General features: G+C 37.0%; 1 protein-coding gene across 3 annotated transcripts in view; it reads right to left on the bottom strand.

Annotated features, from left to right (window-relative positions):
- The window catches only part of USP25 (ubiquitin specific peptidase 25), an 89,943-nt gene that overhangs the window by 43,542 nt on the left and 24,772 nt on the right, over positions 1-21,629 (bottom strand). For all 3 annotated transcript variants that reach the window (XM_048936737.1, XM_048936727.1, XM_048936746.1), the window contains exons 4-5: positions 17,644-17,767; positions 12,066-12,228 (exon numbers count right to left, since the gene is read on the bottom strand). In XM_048936737.1, the coding sequence (XP_048792694.1) occupies positions 12,066-12,228; positions 17,644-17,767 (287 nt within the window). The remainder of the gene's footprint in view (positions 1-12,065; positions 12,229-17,643; positions 17,768-21,629) is intronic.

Below are 21,629 nucleotides of genomic sequence, written 5' to 3'. Positions count from 1 at the left end.
ACAGGGGCTGCTCCAAAAGTAACATTTCTTGTTTTATTACATTGGTCCATGATGTCTGAGGCAGATGTTGGTGGTATGGCAAGAGAAGCTGAACCTTCCCACTATTATTCCATTACCTTTTGTTGTATGCAACACACGGCAGCACAGGGGCAGTCTGACAGAATGGTATGTGACATGGAAACATGTATGAAGCAAAGGTGTGTCAGTGAATTCCTCCATGCAGAAAAAAAATTGCTCCTGCTGACATTCATCAACACTTGCTGAATGTTTGTGGAAACCAAACAGCAGAGCACAATGAGGCAGTGGTTGGTGTGTTTCAGCACAGGCAACAGCGACATGGAAGACAAGCCATGTTCCAGACAGCCATGTACAGCTGCCACACTACAAAATGAAGAGCAACTTGATCAGCTCATCCACACAAATCACCTAATGATGGTGACTATGTTGAACAACAGTGTTTTGTAGCAGAGTATTTGCTCTATCAAATAGTGTTATTGTGTTCTTCGTATCCCATGTTGTAGTTCCCATGAAAATAAATAGTAGGCATTATTTTCAAGGCAACCTACATATTTTCTGTCATGTCAATGTGAATTCGTTAGTTGCAGCTTCAAGAACATAAGATATTAGAAACATTCACTTTTCTGAGTAACGTGTAACCTAGTTACACGGAGTCTAACGGTTTCAGAACATAAGCAGCCTTGGTTTCACTTAAAACATCCTGCCTATCCCCCTTTTTCCCTCTTAATATCTAGGATTATCAAAATAAGGACCTTGGAAGAATTTAGCTTGGCAGAATAATGGATTAGTTCTTAACATTCAAGTACTGTGATGTTATATTAATACTGCAAGAATATAAATTAGCATATTAAATCCATAAAAGCTTAGTATGCAACAGAGACCATTAACAGCTGCCAACAGAGTCCCAAAATAGTAAAGGTATTGACATCAAACATACTTGTAGAATAGGAAAACAGTAACACTCCATCTAGATAAAAGAAAACTTACCACGTTGTTACATGTATCTTAGGACAGGCACTCACTACCAGATTCTTGTAATATCTATAAACGCAGGGCACTAAAACCAGCTATTACTTGGACATGTACACATTGTTTTCCTTGATTAGAAATTTTGTATTTGTTTCCATCACAGAGGACAAAGAAGCTAAAATTTCTCAGCAAAAGCTGATGATTTATTAATACTGAGTACCTTTCTGAAGTTTACATGAAAACATACAACTTTCTAATACAAAGAACACAGCCATCTTTTTATTCATTACAAAGATTAATGTCAGAAGGAAGAACCTTCAAATTATTATGTAAAGCTCATATTGAAGAGACTCAGACTACTAATTCTAAACCAATCTGCAGGATGCCAAAAACACCTTCATTTCACAGAATATCACTGATTAGCTTTAAGTAGAATGAACACACTTGACCAATGCGATAATGGCTGCAGAAAACCGAAAGGTGATAAGGTGGTTCTTAAGGTGGTTCTTAAGGTGATAAGCAAGAAAAAGAAAATATCTTGGTTACTAAGAAAGCTTAGCCAACAAAATAGGACATATGCACAGGCAGAAAGATGGGACAGCACTGACTTTTGTAAAATGCAGTCATCATTGAGGTTTCTTTTCCAACAGCCTCAAGAAGAGCTGTGCAATTTCCATTCTTATAGCATGCTATTTTATAGGCTCACACCAAAGAGAAATGGATTTAAAATGGACAAGAATATCATCACTAATGTGTGAGTAGCAATACCAACGTGTCTACAGCAAATACTAGCAAGGAATTTGTCCAAAGTAGTGTTAAGGCTTAAGACTTAAGAGAGAAAATCATAAACTTGAATTCTGGCAAAGAAAATTAAGAACTTATTTAGCTATAAGCCAAAAATCAAAAGATGTTAGATATTAGTACCGCTTAAAAAGCAAGTCTTAGGCAGAGGGAAAGAAGCATGCATTCATACAGCAATTTTATAATGAATTTCTTCAGGTACTGGCATTTAGCTAAAATATGATTTATGTAAGACAAAAGATTACATACGCATTAACACTCTAAAATACTCATTCATTAATGTAACATTTAGTCATCTTGGGCCTTTTTGTGCATTTCTGATCTTATGTTTATTCAGATTTTTAAAGCCACAAAGAAGATATCATATATACCTTCATTCTGTATAGCAAGAACAGAGAATGAGTACAAGAATGAGTACAGTATTACTGTTCTAAAAGCAAAGAGCAGAAAGAGTTCTGCCTACATCACTAAATACATCAAGAATATCTAAGAATATCATTCTTAATAGTTTGCCTTGGCCACCATGACAAATTTGACTTCCATTCTTGCTTCACTTTATAAACAATTTTTGGTGTTTTACTGTACACAGAGCTAGTATTAGTGGTCAACTAGACATTATTAGGATTAACTTCCTCATTCATGCTGATAACCTACGCTAAAGAAAATGCAGAATAATATGGAGTATATGCTAACAACCACACATATTAGCATATGCTTAAACTTAGTAGTTACTGATATTTGAAGTGTTAAGGGTTCAGAAATAAAATGCTATTGCACTTATGCTTATTAGTGATTTAGCACTCCTACAGACTGAAGAGTGCACGTTAGTACCATACTGCAAAAACACAAGCAACTTCACTGGCTATAAATGTACTTACTTCCAAGCCTCAAGTCTTTCTGACTCTACACCACTAATTCAGCAGCACTGTTTCTCTCTTACCTTTAAGGCCTTCCTCACCTTTTCCATTCAGTGATATACTTTACTTTTTAGTTCATATTCTTAAATCTATTCTTTAGACAACAGAATTCCATGAACAGGATTGTTCGTTGCCACGGAACCGTTCTGTTTATGCACTTGTATAACCAAGATGTTATAATCACAATATAATTGTGTATAATCAATAGATATCAAGATGTTATAATTGCAATATAATCAAGAGAGTAAGGCAAAGCAGACAACGATCACAAAAAGAGAATAAGTGGAAGAGCTTACCCTTGGGTTGAGCTCACCAGAAGACACCAAAAGAGAGGATCTCCAGAAGAGATCCATCCCCAGTGGTAGCCAGCTCTTAAATAGGTCTAGGAGGGGTGGAGCCAGGCTCCATCCCTTCCAGCAGCACAGGTGAATTGCCTTCACCTGTGCTCCTCTGGCTGACTCATGGCTCACCTCAGGTGATCAGAGGTTCAGGCCGTGACTCAGCAGTTCCCATACATGCACTGCACTCCTACCCACCCAGCACATCCCTTTAACTTACACTGGAGCAGCTCGTTACTCCATTTGTTCATGTCTTATTCATGGTGATAAACCCTGTTTATTGGAATAGTGACTAATGGCAGGTCATCTGTCCTGTATTTAAGCTGATACACACATCACATACCAGTAAAACATTTAGCAAACACAATACAACATGAATCAGAATATGTATGGAGAATAATGCTTACACAAAAATGAAACTGACTACTATATTTATTTGGATATAAAATTATATCTATTTTACTTATGATGTAGAAAATAACGTTAAAAATGAAAGAGAATTTTAAGTATATTTTCCTCCTAGGCACTTAGTAGCTCTGTGTACTGCCTTCTACCTTTTAAAGAAAAAGACCTTCCAAAATGAGGAAATCACCCTGAGCATAATCTCCATGTTGCTTTTTTTTTTTCCTGTGCATTGATAATTTGCACAATCAAAAGCTTTCCTGGAAATCCACACATTCTTTATAAATTGCATGTAAGGAAGAAGAAGGAAATTTTGCAGTTGAATTTGTCCAGAACAACTCCACTTGCACAGTGGAGTCAGGAGAAAACTCAGAATTTTCAAGTCACAGAGACACTCAATCATAGATCTTAAAAGCTTTGGAAGGTACCACAAAAAGCGTATTTATTCATAAATGTTCAGCATTCCAAACTGCTGAAAACCAGCTTTAAGCTGTCATGTTTTGTTTTCTAAAAGGCTTTGCTGTAACATGGAAGAAGAGGGAAAACAGTTTTTATACATTTTGATCTAGAAAGTCAAACTAACCTAAGAACTTTTGCACACTTGGGTTAAATCAACATTTTAAATCAACAGCTCACCATAGTATTACTGGCCTGCAATTAGAGAATTTATGAGTTTAAATGAGTTTACTCATTTAAAGCAACAAATTCAGAACACAACTGTAATTCAAAAGACAGATAAGCATGATCTGAGATGCTTCCAGAATAACTCATCTTATACTTGTGTCTTGGCACATAATAAGAAATGCCATTCAACCACTCCTCTGTTACATGTTCAAAGCAAGAAAAAATACTCTGTTAGGACATAAAGTAACAGCCAACTTTTCCTAATATGGATACAGTTTTGAAGTTCTTACTTAAAGTAAACAATACACCTAAGCAATTTCAAGCCTTCATATCCTACTGAACCTAGAAACCGCACAAAGGCTCACAGCACTTCTATTCCATATGCCTCATTTTCATTAATCCTGTTATTAATCAAAGTTAAAGCCATCATCCAGTAAGGCTTTCCAATACTTCACAAAACAGATTTCACACTATATGCTAAATATAAAGGAAGTCTGAAAAATCACAGCACTAACAAGAGAAAACTGGGACCACACATAAAAACAAAAAGAAAAGGAACATCCCATATGAAAGGGACACGGGATATCTGAACTTGAAAGAAACAGGTAGATTTTTACTCAGCAGTGTAACAGTAGCAGTAGTGGAAGGAAAGAGAGAACCTAGACTCCCAAATCCTTATTCCTCTGTCTGTAAAACTACAGAACAGTTTAAACCACATTCTCCACCCACTTTCACCTCAGCTGTTTCACAGACAAAACAGAGGAAAGAAAATATTATGTCAATGACAACTGCAACTCAGAGATTGCAGACTGAAAGCTCTTCAGGACTCAGTCCTCCATTACACGCCCAGGGAACCAAGAGCTTTCTACAATGAGTATATAAGCAATTCTTTTACATAATAATATGCTTTTTGGTATCATCCTCCATCAAAAGAGGGGTGGCCAGCAGGGACAGGGAGGTGATTTAACCTCTCTACGCTGCTCTTGTGAGACTCCATCTGGAGTATTGTATCCAGGTCTGGAGCCTCCAGTACAAGAAAGACAGGGAGCTGTTGGAGAGGGTCCAGAGGAGAGCCGCAAAGATGATCAGGGGACAGGAGCATCTTCCCTACAAGGACAGGCTGAGGGAGCTGGGCTTGTTCAGCCTGGAGAAAAGAAGGCTGCGGGGTGACCTCATTGCAGCCTTTCAGTATCTAAAGGGAGCCTACAAACAGGAGGGGAATCAACTCTTTGGAATGGTAGATAACTGCAGGTCAAGGGGGAATGGTTTTAAGTTGTGGGAGGGAAGATTGAGGTTGGATGTCGGAGGAAGTTCTTTACAGAGAGAGTGGTGAGGTGCTGGAACAGGCTGCCCAGAGAGGTTGTGGATGCCCCATCCATGGAAGTGTTCAAGGCCAGACTGGATGGGGCCCTGGGCAGCCTAGTCTAGTATTAAATGTGGAGGGTGGTGACCCTGCCTGTGGCAGGGGGTTGGAGATTCGTGATCCTTGATGTCCTTTCCAACCCTGGCCATTCTGTCATCCATCACAATCTCCTTAATTCAATGTGACCAATAGGAAAAACAAAACAATTCAAAAATTAGATTCACATAGGAAACTGCTTCAAACATACTAAGAATGGTAGCTGAGCCACCAACCACAAAGAAAACATTTACTTGATTCACAGTGAAGACTGAGAAGACTTTTTTCTTCCCAGAACTAAGTTCTTAGGATGCAAAGAGAGCCAAGCTCCAAATACACTGACATTAGGAAAGAAGAAAGGTTTCTCCTAAACAGAAAACAAGAGTGGAACACCTGAAGTACTGTTAAGAAGTCTGAAAATAATAGTTAAAGGGCAGCCAGGGAGAACTATGCTTTTAAAGACTGTAGCTTAATACTTGCTATGCAGTTTAAGGGAGGAAAAAATATCTTAGCATTTTTATTTTTTTTAAAGACTAACTAGACTCTGAAAGGCTCCCATAGAAAAGTGCATGCAGACACCAAATCCCACTTGTCGTGTTGAGATAACTCATTTGCTAACGTGGGAAACTACGATCCAAATAAGCAATCAGGAAGTTGGAAGTCCCAAATAAACACTGCACTTACTACTTTAAATATGGGACAAGGGGTGGCAGAAATAGAACAGCATTTACAGTACAATTTTCATGTGATTCCATACACACCCTTTCTTCCTTCCATCAGAACTTTGTATTAGGGCATGACTGCATGGCATTCACTCAACAGTCAGCCACTTGATACGTCTCCTGTGACACCTTTTTCAAGGGGTAAACACATCTAGTGCATGACAGAAATCCTGCTTCAAACTCAGAAATATTAAGTTACTCTTATTCAGTGTCTTAAAAGACACAATCTTGGCAACAATGTGCACAAGAAGCAAGCCTGCAGACAACAGTCTCAGCAAAGCATGTGTCCTATGAGTTCTACTACTTCTACATCTTAAGTCCTGCAAGCAATTCATTCATGCTTAGCATGACAATTAAAAAAAAAAAAAACAAAAAAACAGACAATTGGACAGGCTCAATAAACATTAATCTACCCAAACTGTATCAAGTATGTACAGGTTAATTCTTCAGAAATTTATGTTCATTGTAAGCCAAAAGCACGGAGGAAATTGTTTAGGGACTTGATTAGTTTACTGGCAGATAAGAAAGAATTGAACATGCTTTAACACAGTTTTGCTTTGATATATTTTTCTGAACACAATTCTCTAAATTCAAGTTATTATTAAGTTTTCAACAGCAGAACAGACACTCAAGAAAAATATTAGCATTGATTCTAGTGATACTGGAAGTAGCTGTTGAAAATAAAGTTTTGGTTTTGGAGAGACTTCCCTCTTCCTTAAGAAAGAAAATGACTTCCCTGCACACATATTTCTTTAACACATAAATAAAAGTCAGTATTTCTAGAAATGTTTAAAACTTGTTAGTGTTGGCTGTCACTCACTGCAAATGTATTTTAAGGTATTTCATGCTATTAACGCAAATACAACAAGCCACTGATAATTGCGTTTGACTAAATTATCTAATTGGTGGCTGTAAAAACAATATACATTGCATAAGGAAACTGTCAACATGTCAAAAGCATATTCCTTTTTAAACAAGCAGGTCTGAAATAGAAGGATCCTTTTCTTCGCAATTTAGTTTTAGATTGTATTACACAATATGTCATTGTGATTGACAGTAGTTAACCTTTAGATATTGTTGACCTTTGTGATGTGTCAAGTTTCAAAAGACTCCTAAAGAAAGCTTGAAAATACTTCTACACAGTCAATGCAACCTAAGGAGTCAATTTGTCCCTGTGGATAAATAAATATGGTATTAGCTAATGCTCTAAATTAACGTGCATTAAATTTCCTGGGGTGGCTGTTTGAAACACAAGTCCTTCTTGCTGACAGACAATATTAATAATCTAAATTTTCGACCAATTGAAGTTATAAATCTTTTAATGGTTTACTTGAATTACATTCTATGGACCTAATTAGGGCCAAACCAGTATAATTCCCAATTCATATAATGTGGATAATGACCACAGGAACTAGCTAGTCTCTTTATAACCAATTTTCAAAGTTCCATGTCAGGTATAAATAACATGAGATCATAGGTCTAGAGCTTTTATTTTCCCTATCTCCTTGTCCTTATCTCAGTGGTTGATTAATTAAAATTCAAATTTCCTTTAAAATATTTCTTTAAAAATCTGAGTCTCCTATTAAGAAAAAAAACATTTTATGAAAATAGAAATTCACCAAAAAAAACCAGTCTTGAGATTCTGAAGTGTTATGGAATGTAAAATCTGATTACACAACAGAGAAGGTAAAATGCCAAATCGTATTAGCTCTGCGAAGACCTTTACTGAAATAAAATGCTCCTCTAGTAGCACCAAGACATTTCTGCTACTGAAAAAAAGACCTACGAATGAGAGGGAATTGGGAAAGCAACTGAGAGGAGTAAAGTTTCAAAAGATCCCAGGAAAACAGAAAATTCAAACATGATAATTTATTAGACACTTAGAGGTCTAAGAACAGCAAAAAATTCCCTTAGGTGGTAAGGGAGATGGAAGGGAGAACAAATGCAGAAATAGCATCAGCAGAACTGGGGAAGGGACAGTCTCCCTATACTTGAGAGGCTACCTCTCAAATCTCTTCAGTTTTGGGACCCTCACTGTAAGAGAAACATTGAGGTGCTGGAATATGTCCAAAGAAAGGCAATGAAGTTGGTAAATAGTCTAGAGAAAAAGTCTGATGAGGAGCAGGTGAGAGATCTAGGGTTGTTTAGCCTCGAGAAAGAGAGGCTGAGGGGAGATGTTACCGCTCTCTGTAACTATCTCAAAAGAGGCTGCAACAAGGTGGGGGCTAGTCTCTTCGCAAATGCACCAAGCAATGGGATAAAATGAAATTAGCTCAAGATGCACCAGGAGAGGTTAGACTGGATATTAGGGAAAAAAGTCTTCAGTGGAAGGATTGTGAAGCATTGGAATAGGCTGCTGAAACAAAGGTGGATTCCTCCACGCAGAAAGAATCACAGCAATTGACATTCATCAACACTTGCCAAACATTTATGAAGTGGATGTGAGCACAGGCAGCGGGTGACGCATTTCAGTGGAGCAACAATGACTTGAAAGAAAAGCCACATTACATACAGCCATGCAGATTTTTATGAGCATAGCATGTCAGCTCCTGCTCATCACTGACAAAAATGCACAGCTAGTAATGGTGACTATGTAAAAAAATAAAATAAAATAGTGTTTTGTAGCTGAGAATTTCTTCTGTCAAATAGCGTTTTTGCTCTCTGCTGTAGTTCCCATGGAAATAAGAGGCACTGCTTTCAGAGCAACCTACATAGTTGAGTCACCATCTTTGGAAGTATGTATAAATGTGGCACTTAGAGACAAGGTTTAGATGAAGCACAAGGTTAACAGCTGGACTTCATCTTAAGTCTTTTCAAACATAAGTGATTCTATGAACTGACAGAAGGATCGTATGGGACTGAGTAACTAGACAATAAGATATCAAAATTCAACACGTAACTGTACAGTGAGGTACATGGTGGAAAACAATTCTGAAAGTTATAGAAAATTACAGGCTCCAAGCTAGCTGTTATTCAATTATCCATTTCAGTGTCTCACCACTCTCACAATAAAGAGTTTCTATAATCTAAATCTACTCACTTTAAGTTTAAAACCACTACTCCTTGTCCTATAACTACACATCCTGGTAAAGAGTCCTTCTTCACCTCTCTCATAGGACCCTTTTACACACTGGAAGGTCACTGCAAGGTCTCCCTGGAGCCTCTTCCTCTTTAAGATAAAGAACTCCAACACTGGCAGCCTATCTCAAAAGAAGGGGAGAATTACCTCCTTTGACCTGCTGCCCACGATTTCTTTAATGCAATCCAGGATGCAGTTGGCTTTCTGGCTGCAGGCTTATGTCAAATATTTCGTTCACCAGTAACCCCAACTTCTTCTCTAGAGGACCATTCTCAATCCAGTCATCACTGAAACTGTTAATGTTAGGGATTGCCTCCACTCAAGCACAGGAATTTGCACTAGGCCTTCTTGAACTTCATGAGGTCCTCCCAACATACACTGCTGTGAAAAGCCTAACTCCAATTTTTCACTGAGGCCAACCTCAGTGAAAGGCCAACCATGCCAACACTCCAAGGTTGAGAATTTTGCCTTTCTCCAGTTACTGGAAAATTCTCATACTCTCAATGACAGCAGCCTTCCTAAGACTTTGCACTCTTCTCTTAGCTCCACTGGGCAGAGCTCAGTGGGTCCAATGGACTTACATGGGCCCAGCTAGCTTCATGTAACCTCTGACTCAGTTATCATCCACTGTTCATAGTTCATCAGCCACAGCTAGACACAGGAAGCTGAGAGACCTTGTTGGTGAAGAGAAGCAGAGCAGACACAGAATATCTCAACCTTATACGTGCCTGCTATCTCTAACTCAACTTACGTATTGAGGAATAGACCAAAGTTCTCCTGGGTCAGCTTTTTATTACTAGTACAAGAAAAAAGAAGAAGCTCTTTTTATCACAGATATCCTTTGACAGCATTAATTCTGAGTTTTCACTTTCCCAAAGACACCTCCTCATGCTTGGGCAATGTTTCCAAACTCTTCAGTAGCCCATCTTTATTTCCAGATCTTCACTGCCTGTAAGTAAGGCTTTGTCCATATTCTCAACCAGATCAGGTGCTCTGTGAAGATGGCATCCTCTTTAGTTTGTTATGATCCTCTCCTTGACCAACAAACTCATCTTAACAAGTTTATCTTGTCCAATATAAACACATTTGAACTGCTTTTTCCCAAGAAAAGCAACACCATGCCTTGTCATCCCTGATTGCCCATCCTGAAGAGCCTGCATGCATTGCGCTATTCAATAAAATCATATCCCCCACAGAGCTGTTGGAAAACTTTTCTGGACCCTCAGCAAAACAGCTACTAGAGCTAGAGAACACCTGGAGAAGGACAAGAAGGCTGATAGAGCTTACAACAGGTTTTATATAGACAATTACTCAATAGTCACCTTGGAAAAAAAAGACAACTTGTTCAAAGAGAAACAAGACAGAAGTCTTCAGAAATGTAACAGCAGTCAACTTTTGTCTTGTCTACCGGCCAACATGAAGGTCACCAGAAAAAGCTAGAGAGAGCCAGGTCTGTAAACAAAAGAGGCAGTTCTTCAGGTAGTACAAAGCACAACTACAGAATTCCTACAGAAAGGACACTGACTGAAAAAAGACTGCAATGCTTAAAGGAGACAAGTGCACAAAAGAGAAATCCAGGGGTATTATCAACTAAAACTGCAAAGGATCAAGAAACAACCTCCCAAGATTAAAGTAGCTGAAGGTTCTGATTTGATTTTTGAACAGAATAGTAAATTATTCTGTTTGTATTTCTCTGTGAGCATGCATTTGTGTCAGGCAGAACACTGATGTAAACAGGTTTGGCCAGAAGTGGAACACCTATTGTTACAGAAACAATTCAGTCACTGGATGTCCTTCATCAGGTTAGTAATCTGTTAAAAAATGGGTATTACGCATTTCATTTGACTCCTCTGACAAATCACAACAAGAAAAATATATGCTGAATTTGCTTCTTGTAAATAAATAAAAAATTAAAAAACATATTGAATTCCAGATTCAGCCACAGATATTTGTGGTTTTGGATGATTCGGAAAGCATCTACAAAAAAACATATATGGATTTAAAAAAGCATCACACGATACTAGAACATTATACTCCACAAGACAAGTTGCAGTGTCTATACTCACCTATTCTATCTTTTTAAAAAATGAAGTATTTTCTACTTAACTGATAACAAGGTAGGTGATAGCTACGTAGGTAGTTGAGCTTAACAATTATTCCAAGTCAGCAACCAGCTATACATACACAAAGAAACAGACTAAACAGCACACGTACTGACTATTAAGCAATAAATCTCAAAACAGATGCAGAGGCATCCATATCACACCTTTCCCTTTCCCATTTCTCAAGTTTCATTCTCTACCAGTTATTTCTTCTTCTGCCCTACTCTGCTATACCTCCACATAGCTATGCTAGTATGCACTCCATGACTGAGCGCACTTCATTTCCCTGTCCTACTCAGCCACCACCTTCCTATCCCTTGCATACATTGTTTTTAATATAAAAAGTCTGCTCCTCATCCCTAATCCAATTTGCATGCTTTTTGGCATTCACAGTTGTCACTGATGTCAGCATGAGCTGCAGGCACTCAACATCTTCAAAGACTCAACTCCTTGTCTTCAACAACTTTTTAATAAAAAAAATCATTAAAATCTCACAATTTGAAGCTTTACTTGGTTATGCTGTAGTACTTTATAAACTTCAGCATGTTAAGATGCGCAGTAAATAAAGTAGTACTCAAGAATCTCTCATACAATGCCCTAAACTTCCTAGGAAAATAGATATCTTTAGTTATTCCCTTAAGATAACTCACATCATGTTAAATGCAATGAGGAGCTGATCAAAGATGATGCTTACCTGAATGACAGCACTAAACCAGCACGTATTTCCCACATTCTTCAATCCCACTGGACAGTTGTCTTGTCGCTTCCGATCATATGGGTTTGGAGAGTCACTCCATACTTCTGGATGCGTCCTCTTTAAACTTGCTTTATTTTCTGCAATACTGGCTTCTAAAACTCTTTGGGAACAGAAGGAAGGAAAAAAAAAAAAAAAAAAGTGAGCCAAAGCAAAAAAAGATGTAGTAAAACACTTTCATTTACTAACACAGCCATCTTAATTGTATCATTTGATAACTGATTGTACTGAACTTGGTTTCAAAGTGGATTTACACACAATCTTATCACTTCAAAAACAACAGTATTTTACAGTTAGATATATTACAGTAATTCTGTTACGTTCTGGAAAAGTAATTGCAGTGAGTGAGTGAGCCTACTACAAGAACTATCAATACAATAAGCCATATTTGTAAGTCATTAATTATTTAAGAATCTGATTCAATATGATGGTCAAGAAAAACTTCCAGGCAGTACTATTACTGTTGCACTTTCAACTATAAATGCTTTCACTGGTACGTAGAGCACAAAGTCATCAATATTTATTTTACTGACAGGAAACAAAAACTACCTACATAAATTTCAAAAATGGACAACCTATTTCCAGTTTTATGCCATAGCATTAATTGCTTTCCATAGTAAATAATTACTTTATAAGCCACATTAACATTAGGAATGCCCTTATTTCACATGACAAGATCTGATATGGCCCCAAACTCAGGCTTCACTTAATAAAGCATTTTCATATCAGCACATATCCTTAGACAGGTACCTTACAGGTAATTTGTAGTAACTACACATTCTAAATTGAAAGACAGAAATAGACACAATCTTAAGCAAAGTTCCCTGGCGGGAGACACTGACACTGCTACTACCCCTAACCATCAAGTCCAACTATTACACAAAAGACTGAGCTGCTAAGGAACTACTAAGTCTGGCAAGCACAGCATTACAGGAGCTGTATGACAAACACGTACATAGTCTGTGCAGCCTGAAGGGTTGCCCTCTTTGGTTCTGGGCTCACTAAATCTCAAAGAAAGGACAGGTTTAGACTAGGTTCTGAATGAAGTTCCCAAAGGACAACAACTTGAACATCTTACTAAAAAACAGATATTAAATAATAATATTCAATAATAGAAAACACAAAAAAGCAGGGAAAAGCTCACACTACACAGCCATCAGTTTCCTAACTGTAACATTTTTTTGTTGTTGTTTAAAGCAACGTTCTTGTGAAAGCAGCAAAAGATATCTTGCAAGATATACTAGAATAATGAAGCATGAAGGGACAAAACTTGACAAAACGTGGCAAAAAAAATGTCCTTCATTCAAAAAGTGTCAGACAGCCAGCATCTCTCTGATTTGAGAGTAAAAGTTGTTCAATGAGGATATTAAAATCAAATCAAAAGACTAATGTATTTTAAATAATTTCTCTTTCAGTAAGAATATCCAAATTCTTCAGTTTAAACTAAACTGAAGGGATCTTAAAAACTGCCTACATGACCGACAGACTGAAACAAATTCAGAATAATTTATCAATAGGATCAAAATACTTTCCATACCACCTGCATGCAGAGTCATCTTTTCCCTCTAACTTCAATAATATTTCTAGATTAAAGTTCTGAACGTACACACATATTTTCAAACTGCTTACAGAGCACAAAGACTAGGCAATTCAATTGATAAATGATCCTAACAGTAACTTCTTGTACATTTTAATATTTTTTGTTATTATAGCAATTGAGGGATTTCCTCAGCTCTAGATCCCCCTCAAATCTGATTTCACATTTTAATAACATAGTTGATTCTCAGAATTTCCCATTTTTCCTCATGTTTACCTAAAACATTATTTGTCTTCAACGAAAAACGCAATTGCTGTACATTCTATAATGTCAAATTTCTGGGGGGTCACAATGATAACTATGATAAAGCTGAAATAAAAATGAGCATATTCAAATGGAATCAGGTGACCAGCTCAAAAGCTACATAAATAAATGCACTTCCCATTATAGCAAATATGTCTCTTCTGTTTTACAAAAACATTCACTAAAACCGAAACAATGAAGTCCTGATTTGAGATTCTACCTTGACAAAACACCTTATTCATGCTTTGCTCTTCAACAAGATCAGTAACTTTACAGAAAGCCAGCACGAGGATTTAGCAATTCATCAAACAGCTGAAATACCCTCTCTACGACCATAAAAGACCACAGCAGCTGTCACCAGCAGCAGAGCCATCAACTATGTGCAACAAATGGTATGTCTCTAACTTCATGGGGCCAAGTTTTGGAATCACGTTCAGACGGTAACTTTCAGATGGGGGTCAGTTAATGCCAGGCTTTGCATGAGACTTGAAAGCAGTGTTTTATTTCTCTCAGTAACAAGCTAGGTATAGCTAAGCTGCTTTCCAGAGTCATTTGCATGGGGCTAGCTAGATAACGCAGAAAACCAAGGCCAAAATGTGTTCAGAGGATAAAAGTTCAGGCCAAACTACATTGAGGAAACTCACTAAGCATGCTGAACAGAAGTTTACTAGCAGGCTACTCAGCAAAAACATTGTAACTCTCTTATAAACTTAACCTCTACCCTACATTCCTCACCAGTTCTACCTTCTATCCATACAGACAACGCACAGTGCAGAGTCCCCATCAGTTTTCATGACCATGTTAAAAAAAAAATAATAATAAAATGCTCAGGGATGCATGCACCATTATGCCCTCATAGGCTTTCATTTTTACAAGGCTGCTACTCTAAGCACAATGCACATGTCAGCTAATTTCTCCTTTCAATCACCTGACTGACTTCCCCAGTTAAAGCTCCATCTGGCCAGCCTCAAACTCCTTCAATCCATGAAAAATTATACAAATGGGAAATATTTTTTCATATGTGTAAATACACTGAAAATTCAAAGTTCCCTTGGAGATTGAAAGGAGAACAGTAAATAGCTCTAAACACACCATGTACAAGATGTTCAGCTTTTGAACGCTCGGACATTTCAGCTGCACTCCTCTTAACACCTACATAGTAATCAGATCTGTCTTCATTAAGCAACACAAGGCAATTACATGGAGTAATTACAACATTAATTACAGAATTCAAGAAATTCCATTAGGGGTCCCTCAGAAACTTTAACAAAATCAGCGTAAGTCAGATTCCCAAACCAGAGTGAATACCTTTGAAAGAAATTCTTCCACAACTAAATTATTTATATATGCACACATCCTACATTATTAAAGTATTACTGAGATCCTATTTGATTTCTGTTTCTATTTAACTAAATGGAAAAAAACAACAACAAATGGCTGCAGTTTGACTTGTTTACAATCATGCTGTTCTACTTTTTGTTTTTAAAAGTCCTGCACAGATATTGTGCTTTCTATTCCAATGCCAACAGTCTTCTGTGGGGTGTTAACTAGGAAATCTTTTTATTATTATTATTTTTTTTAAACAGTCTAAACTTCTACCCTTAATGAAACTGACTGAATGGTTCAGAGCAAAAATTTGTTTCTTGTTGTTGTATAATTTTGAAATAATTTGCCTTCAACACAGGGTGTACCCTGACACGTAACTGAATTGATCTAGTACCTCAATGTTGCCAAAATCCCACATTCTCACTCCTCTATGTCTCCATTCAGAAACCAAGCCTCATCCCTTTTCTCAAGACATGACATGCTTTGAATCTGTTCCTGAATATTCTTGTATGGCTTTGGAGCTGGATTGGTACAACAAATGCTCCAAAGAATACTACAGCAAGAATAGAAGATGTGTTACAAGCGGTATTCCATAACCCCCCTTGGTAGAAACAAGCTCTTAAACTGGCACACACTGCTGTTTGCAATTTTGCCACCAAATATACCTTTCTAACAGTTTCGTCAAAATAAAAGACCAACATTTTTCTCTCTATATAACTGAAAAGTGTCTACATGCTTTTGTACGTTATGCATGGAAAAAGAAGTCATGCTACTTCACAATCTTCTACAACCAGAAAAAGCACACTAAAATTTAAGTTGAATAATTAGTTCTGGGGTAAGCAGGTAAGACTAAAAAGGAATTTTTAGTCTGAGAAATGAATAACAGTGGCTACAGGAAAAAAAAAAACAACTAGATCTTCTAGGCACACAAGAAGCAAACACAGCAGAAGCAGAGCAGAGGTTAAAAAAAAAAAAAAAAAAAAAAAAGGAGAAAGACTTCCATATTTCCATATTTCTTCCAAATAGGTCCATATTTCTGAGCGTCTGGCTAAATCATAACTCTTTAATTATGACAATTCTGTCCTTCAAAAAGGAACATATAAGAGCTGCATTTCTGACTCAAAACTGGAAAGAATGTATTCCATTATCTTGAGCACATGTATATCTTGAGGTCTTAGAAAAAAACTACTCTTTAAAACTTATTCCAATTATTAATGAGAATATAAATCTCTCTCATCTCACTTTTCAAAAATATCTAACACTACATTCAAATAACTATATGCTTTTTGTCACAAATATCAGGGCACACTTTGTTGGAATGCTTATTCTCAAAATTAATGCATTATTTTCTCAAAAAGGAAAATGAAAATGACTCTGAATAACTCTATCCATTTAAGTCCAATCTGAGAATATGGCTAACCATTTTGTCTGCCTAATACAGTCTACTGAGGAAAAGAATTACTGTGGTAAATTTGCCCCATGTAATTTTTTTTTTTTTTTTTTTTAAACAAGCAGTACTTAATCTTCCAACCCTAGGATCAAATCATTGCCATTTTTCCAGAGAACAAGGCCATGAAAAAAAAAAAAAAAAAAAAAAAAAAAAACCCTTCACACACAACCTTACACTCGGGTCTTAGTCCAAGTATCAAATATTTCATAATTATATCTCTATTTATATATAAATACACACTATACAAAGACATTGCAAAATTTACTCAAGGTTAACTTGCGGACTCTCATCGTTCCAAAGCTGCAAAAGTTAAGTTCATAAAACTTGAAAACAAGACATTAACTTCACGTAAATCTAATAAATCACACTTGTTAAAGAAGTTAGTATCATACTACATTGGCTAAAAATATAGCAGCTGTTCTTAGTGTACTCAAGCCATAGCATTACAACCCCCACTCCCAAAACCACAGCCATACCAGAGGTAAGAAAATGTTACTATAAAATGAGCAGTGTAACAAACAGGGTAGAGTATTTATTAGCTTTTTAGAAATGTTTTTATTTTGTCTGTTTCTCATTGCTTGTTACCTGATACAAAAGAGAAACTTTTTAAGTCCTACTTAAATATGACCACATACCCTCAATCTCCATTCACTTCCTCAAAATTTAAACAAATACATCAACACGATAAACATACTATTAACTCCTAGCCCACACATAATAGACTATTTTCCAGTTTAGAACATAAAATATATTAAAGCAACATCCTGAAGCCAGGCATATAAGTAGCACAAGTGAAAACAAACAAGTTATTCTTTGTTAAATTAAAAAGAAATAAAAAAGCAACACAGGCCAATCTCCAACTCTTTAATTTAATTTCTGCTTTACATAAGTTGTTTGTTTACCTGCTAATGGCTTGTTCCTCATCTGTTATTCCAGTCTCCCTGAATGCCCTGTTTGATTCCTCCAAACTCAAGGCAATTGCCCTCTGAAGATCATCTTTATCATCTCCAGTGAGATCAATCACATCTGAAAAGCAAAACTATCTTTCTCAAAATTAAACGTGAAACAGAATGAAAGGCAAGTCTTACTGTAGAGGAGACAGAACCCCCAAGGACTGCTGAGCTATATTTGAGTCCACCCCTCCTGTGGTCTGCTCTCTTCCAACAACTAACCATGCCAATCACCTCAAAACCAAAGAAAACCTCAGGAGTTTGCTCTTAGGAGGACATGACAGTCAACAGTCATTCTTCCTCCTAATGACTTTAAATTTATCTCACTGTTTTGTGAAACTTAAATACCTGTTGTTTCTGAAAGCCCTTTCAAAGAAATGCACTTAAGTGTACTACTTCAGCTACCATGATCAGTTTCTTCCAGGTCACATATGGTGAAAACCACCTTCTCTTTAAAAACGATACCTGAGCTGTTTCCTTCTCAAAAAGGAATGTGTGTCTAGCTTCCCCAAAACACGGGAAGAAGCCCAAATTCTACAAGTGTTTCCATACATGGGGACTTCTACACAGTTTCACTGCATGTGGGAGAGTTCCTTTCTTAACAAAACTCCTGTCCATTCTGCCCAAGTATTCATTTTCTAAATTTATTTAAATCTAATTTCTTTCTGTCAGAAGTATCCTCCTCAGTGGAGAAAATTAAGAGAGTAAACAGAGAAATCAAAGAAAGGATCTATACTTGAACAAGTGCAGAATACCCGATGGGTTACTAACCAGGGAATAAACTGAAAACAACCCTATTCTTACCTCCTCTCCAGTTCAGATTAACTAAAGAATCAGATCCTTACTCCTTCTGCACATTTCCTTGATGTGGTAAAAGCTTGTATTCCCCTCTGGAATAAAAACGAGCGTTACTGCCCAGATTACAGCTCTAAACCAGGCACTCCCCAACTGGGCATTTCTCAGCACAGTCAGGGCCAAGAGGATTGCCTGTCAGCTGTAGGAGGCCTTCAGAAAAAAAACCAAGGTCATTAGTTACCCTGATTTCAAGGGCCAAAAACTGCTTTTTGCAAGTCAACCAGACAGAAAGAGGGGAAAATGAAAGTGACTTTCAGGTGTGGTGGCAGACAGAGGTACACAGGGAGTTGGCACCCTACTGTTTTCCTTCCCTACTCAAAGGCCAAAGTTTATCTAAATAGCCACAAAAGATATTGCTCTCTAGCCTTGGGTTTCTGTGTTAAAAGTTGAAAGACTACACGAGGAAGAGAAACCTATTCAAAGTTGATGGCTAGTCATGAAGAGATCAATCAATTCCCAAAGATTATTTTTTTTCCTGGATGGATCAGCCTGCTGAATAGACAGCTTGCACTGTTTCCCCAGGCTTAATTTTCTCGGACGTTTCTCACACTGAACTCATGACACAAAAATTGTAATTACGCGTTAACAGAAAAACGGGATGGCTTGTCCTCACTGAAAGCTGAAACTGAAGAGAAGTTGGAAAATCAACTTTTCTGTTAACAGCAGCATCTTTAAAACTAGTTTCAACTTAGGCCTTTCTTCCCCCAAACAATGATGACTGAATATGTTTCATTTAGGGAGCTTTCAGAGGAAGCCCTCTTACCTACAAATTAAACCATGAACCTGTCATAATCTGAAAGTATGAAAAAACACCAAGACCACAGTTTATAATTTCATTCTTATGCTTAAACAGTCAGCTCAAACATTCTGGCATGTTAAAAGGATACTGTAACTTAGATGTCTGAACTTCTCCTTCTTAAACACTACAGGAATCATCAAGAGAAGTCAGACCCACAGGAGTTTTGATATGTGAGCTCTCATGGTGAGAACAAAGCAATCCAGACTAAAATAGTACCTCAACCTGGGTCATATACAAGCATTCTTACGTTCTACAACCTATGAGCAGAAGCAAGTATAGAAAGGACAAAAGCAATGATAGTGTCTTGTGATTACACATGCTACCTATTACGCTCTAAAATGCACTGCTTACATTCTACACATTCACAGGTAGTTCTACATGAACTGGAGAATTCCACTGGAGAATACCTGTTTTTCTAAGAGTTACAACAGTGGTCACAACTGAACATGAAATAAGCCACACATGCTGTGTGGTGAAGCAGGGCTTATGAAGAAGAAGAATCCATTAGCTAATCTTTTCTAAAGTAAGAGTGATGAAACTTTTATACAACAATAAAGAAGATGGACAGTATTTTCCATAACACATAACACTCATAACACAGCTGAATATTTTGCAAAAGCTCCCACTGTTATAAAGATCAACACAGGAAAACCTAGCAAAGTCAAAATCAACTCCAGCTTCCATTACTTCTCCAATTTCTTTGCAACCTCTCCAGCTCCTCACTCTTCTTTAACTTATACCACAATCTTACATGTTAAAGACATTTTTGCATTCATATTAAAGTGATTATATCTTTTAAATATTAAGGCCCCAAATCCCTGACTTCCACTTTCTCTCAGAAAGTTAATCAACAGAACAGTTTTCTTTGGCATGCAGGGATTGGAGGAGGATTCCCTCCAGAAATGTTAGTCTTGTGTACAAAGTGTTCGTGATCTGCATTTTAAAAAAAGACACTATGGCAAAGATCTGCTGCCAGATACTACTGTGATCAGTGCAATTGTTGCATGTCATACAGAATTTCCCTACTGCTAAGACACAAAAATAAGCTCAGTGTCAGATGATCCTTGGTAGCCTACTGCATGTAAGCTCTTAGCTTGTAGCAAATGTAAAATAAATGGATATTTAGGCTAACATATTTCAACTTGTGTGCTGTTCTTGGAGTACATTCAAGATCTTTTTCAACATCTCAGCTGACACAGTAACTCATTAAGCCACAACAGCTCAGGTATGACTTGAATCTTAAACTGTAAATAAGAGATCTCAACAGAAGCCATAATAGAAGGGGAACAATCTGAAACTAAACTCCTCTTTAAAAAAAATTATTAACTTTTAAAAAAATCAGTTTACATAATAGCATGGTTTGCATCCTTATCAGCAAATTATAGACTATACGCGTGTACTTGTAATACTTGAAATTCACACAGGCTTGTTGTTGCTGTTGATTTGTTTTAGCAACTTCATGTTTTGGGAACTCTTACAGATTTTATTTAGTGAAAACGTGTCCAGTTTTCAGCAGTTAAACCTGTATAATCATTTTGTCTGAAGGACAGCTTTTATGAAGATATAAAGAAAAAGAACAAGAAAGCCAAATTCAGCCACTGAGCTTTCAAACCTGATTTTGTTTACCCCTCTCATTAGGCCAAAGAACACCTCAGTTCTCAGCATCTTACACTCATAAAGGTACTTCTTACTGTAAATCACCACCTTTGAAAATGCAAACATGTTCTTAATTAAGCCATGACTACAAAGCAAACAAAGAAAGTTTGCTTCTCAAAAAAAAAAAAAACCTGTATGAAAGGAAAAACTGCACATCAAAACAGTTTAGCTTAGCATATTTATGGTGTTTATTCAAACCAAATTAGCATGTAGAATTAATAAGCTGTTCTATTAAGTGAGGTATTTTTGTTCCACAAAAGTGTTACATAATGATGTATACTTCTGGTCCATAAAGCCAGCTTGTAATTATATAAAGCAATGCTGAGTTGAACGTTGAGATTTGTGACAAAAATACATATATAGTAAATGCACAGATACACATACACATATATCAATCTTCTTGATAAAACCCTGTCATTCTGCTTACTTGGGAAGTTTTTCCATAATTTAAATAAATGCTTCTTACTTGGTAATTGCCTAGGTCATTAAAATAATTACTGTCTTATCGGCTTATTACTTGCACCAGGAGGAGGCTGAGAATAAAAACTTTGAATTTAAGTAGGCTGGGAAACTCAGTATGAGGGACAGGTTTGGAGTAGCAATTAAACACGAGGACAAGCAATAGACA

Source organism: Lagopus muta, chromosome 1 (genome assembly GCF_023343835.1).
Source record: "Lagopus muta isolate bLagMut1 chromosome 1, bLagMut1 primary, whole genome shotgun sequence".
In the NCBI taxonomy this organism is placed as follows: domain Eukaryota; kingdom Metazoa; phylum Chordata; class Aves; order Galliformes; family Phasianidae; genus Lagopus; species Lagopus muta.
Note: the sequence above shows the minus strand (reverse complement) of the source record. Positions and strands in the feature narration are given on the sequence as shown.